This window comes from Galeopterus variegatus, unplaced genomic scaffold (genome assembly GCF_000696425.1).
Source record: "Galeopterus variegatus unplaced genomic scaffold, G_variegatus-3.0.2 Scaffold666, whole genome shotgun sequence".
NCBI classification, from domain to species: domain Eukaryota; kingdom Metazoa; phylum Chordata; class Mammalia; order Dermoptera; family Cynocephalidae; genus Galeopterus; species Galeopterus variegatus.
The window spans coordinates 250616-252456 of NW_007726777.1; the positions used below are offsets into that span (position 1 = coordinate 250616).

The following is a 1841-nucleotide window of genomic DNA, read 5'->3' on the forward strand; positions in this document are numbered from 1 at the left end:
AGCTATAAATCACTCTGGAAACATTATAATTTGAAAAGAAAAAAAATATATAATTCAGCTAAAAAAAACCCCACCAAAATGTCACATAGTGATCTGTAGAACACTGTTAGGGTACACGGTCACTGAGGGAGGGACCCCACAGCCACAGTGTTGACACCAGCCCATGCAGGTGCACCTGTGACTCCTCAGCTCACCGACTCCTTCACTGACCAAACCAAGAGCATCACCATGTCTTCCAACTAACATGTACCAAGACACAGCCAGCTTCTCTCTCCTTCGCCCCTGCACCTGCTGTCACTGGTGTTTGTGCAACCTTGGCATGTAGTGATGGCATGGCACAGAGGAGCAAGAGAGGGAAGTTGCCAGGAGCAGGGTAGGAAGGGCAAGGCACAGATGGCAAGTTCCAAACTGAAAGATGGCAGAACCTCTTCTTGAGGACAGAAGTTCCAGGAGCCTGGTGCTGTGCCAGCTGGTGTGGAGTCAGGAGGAGGCCAAGGTGATCGCTCTAGAAAAGGGAGGTCCCAGTGCCAGCACACAGTGCCACTGCGAAGTCGCGCCATGCACGCAGGACATGGTCTGCAAAGCATGGGGCCAGGGCAGACCCATCCTGAGCTTCCAGAAAACTGGTCTCTAAGAGGCCCCCAAGATCATGCAGAATGAGGCTGAGAGGTGACTTGACCCACCCAAGGCCACGCAGTCAGTGGAAAGACTAGAGCTCCATCAGAGTCAGAGCAGTGTTGACACCAGTCCACATCAGGTGCCCTGGTTCCCAGCCCATGCCGCTCAGGGGCAGACACCTGACGGCACTGCGGCCCAGAGGTCAGGAGTGGTCCGCTTCACCTTCTGACCGCAGCTGACCAAGTGGTCACACTTACATCAACCCTGAAGCCTTTTCTGCTCCCTTCAACGTGCCCCTTCTCATCTTTTATTTTTTTGAATGTTTCCTGTGAGATTCTGCCAAAGACCTGCTTGTTTCACTTACTTTGATTTTCTCTTAAGAAAAGTAAAATTTATGGAAATCAAACTGGTTTTGACCCAGGAGCAATAACAAATAAAAATTTTCATTCCTGAGTGAGTATAACTCATCAGTTGTGACACCCTGTCTTTGACTTGAACCACAGCAGCCGTACTCGGGAGGATGCAGGTGTCAGCTCTCAAACGCACGTCCAAACTTTTACCTGCGGTGTGAATCACCCACGGGGGAATCAGGCCTACAAAGCTGAAACTGGGACCTTTAGAAATTTTCTTCTGGGAATTTTCATTTCCTCTAAGCCTAATCCATATTGCTCAATTTAATGTTCCTTTGGCCCAGGTGCTCGCTACAAAATTAAGAGGATCAGCTTAAGATTTTCAGTTAACCCATAATCCTTTCCAGGGGCATTGAAATGGCAACATCCCTGCAAAATCGCACGGGAGGGCTTCTTCCTTTGTTCTGCGGCTGAGGGAACTGCCTTGCAGTGTCTTTTCAAAACTTGCTGCTGCAGTCTGTGTCGTGAACTTTGGCGAATGCTTTCCTCTCCCTGCCATCCTCTTCCCACTGCCCAGCCGTTCTGGAATCCCCAAGTCCTTGAGATGCAAGCTTATGACGGTAGATGCTGCCATGGTGCACCTAATTTTGCTTACCAGCATCCTAGCTGAGGAACACTGTGATTATTAATGGGCAAGCAGCCTTGGCAGATTTGAAAATATACCAAAAGTCATTTTCCATGGCGTATTTCACATACCTGCTTTCCTCAAAATTGCTCTGGCTTTTTAGAGACATAGAAATAGTGTTACTGCAAAATGAGGCCTCAGGTGAGGGGAGATTTTACCTTGATGAATTGTATTGAACAAACATCTAT

The 1841-nt window shown here is 48.3% G+C and overlaps 1 protein-coding gene across 1 annotated transcript in view; it reads left to right on the forward strand.

The window, feature by feature from the left end:
* Nucleotides 1-415: 415 nt before the first annotated feature.
* Nucleotides 416-1841, forward strand: part of DKK4 (dickkopf WNT signaling pathway inhibitor 4) — a 9683-nt gene continuing 8257 nt past the window's right edge. The window contains 1 exon segment of the mRNA XM_008571212.1: nt 416-518. Within this exon segment, the coding sequence (XP_008569434.1) occupies nt 416-518 (103 nt within the window).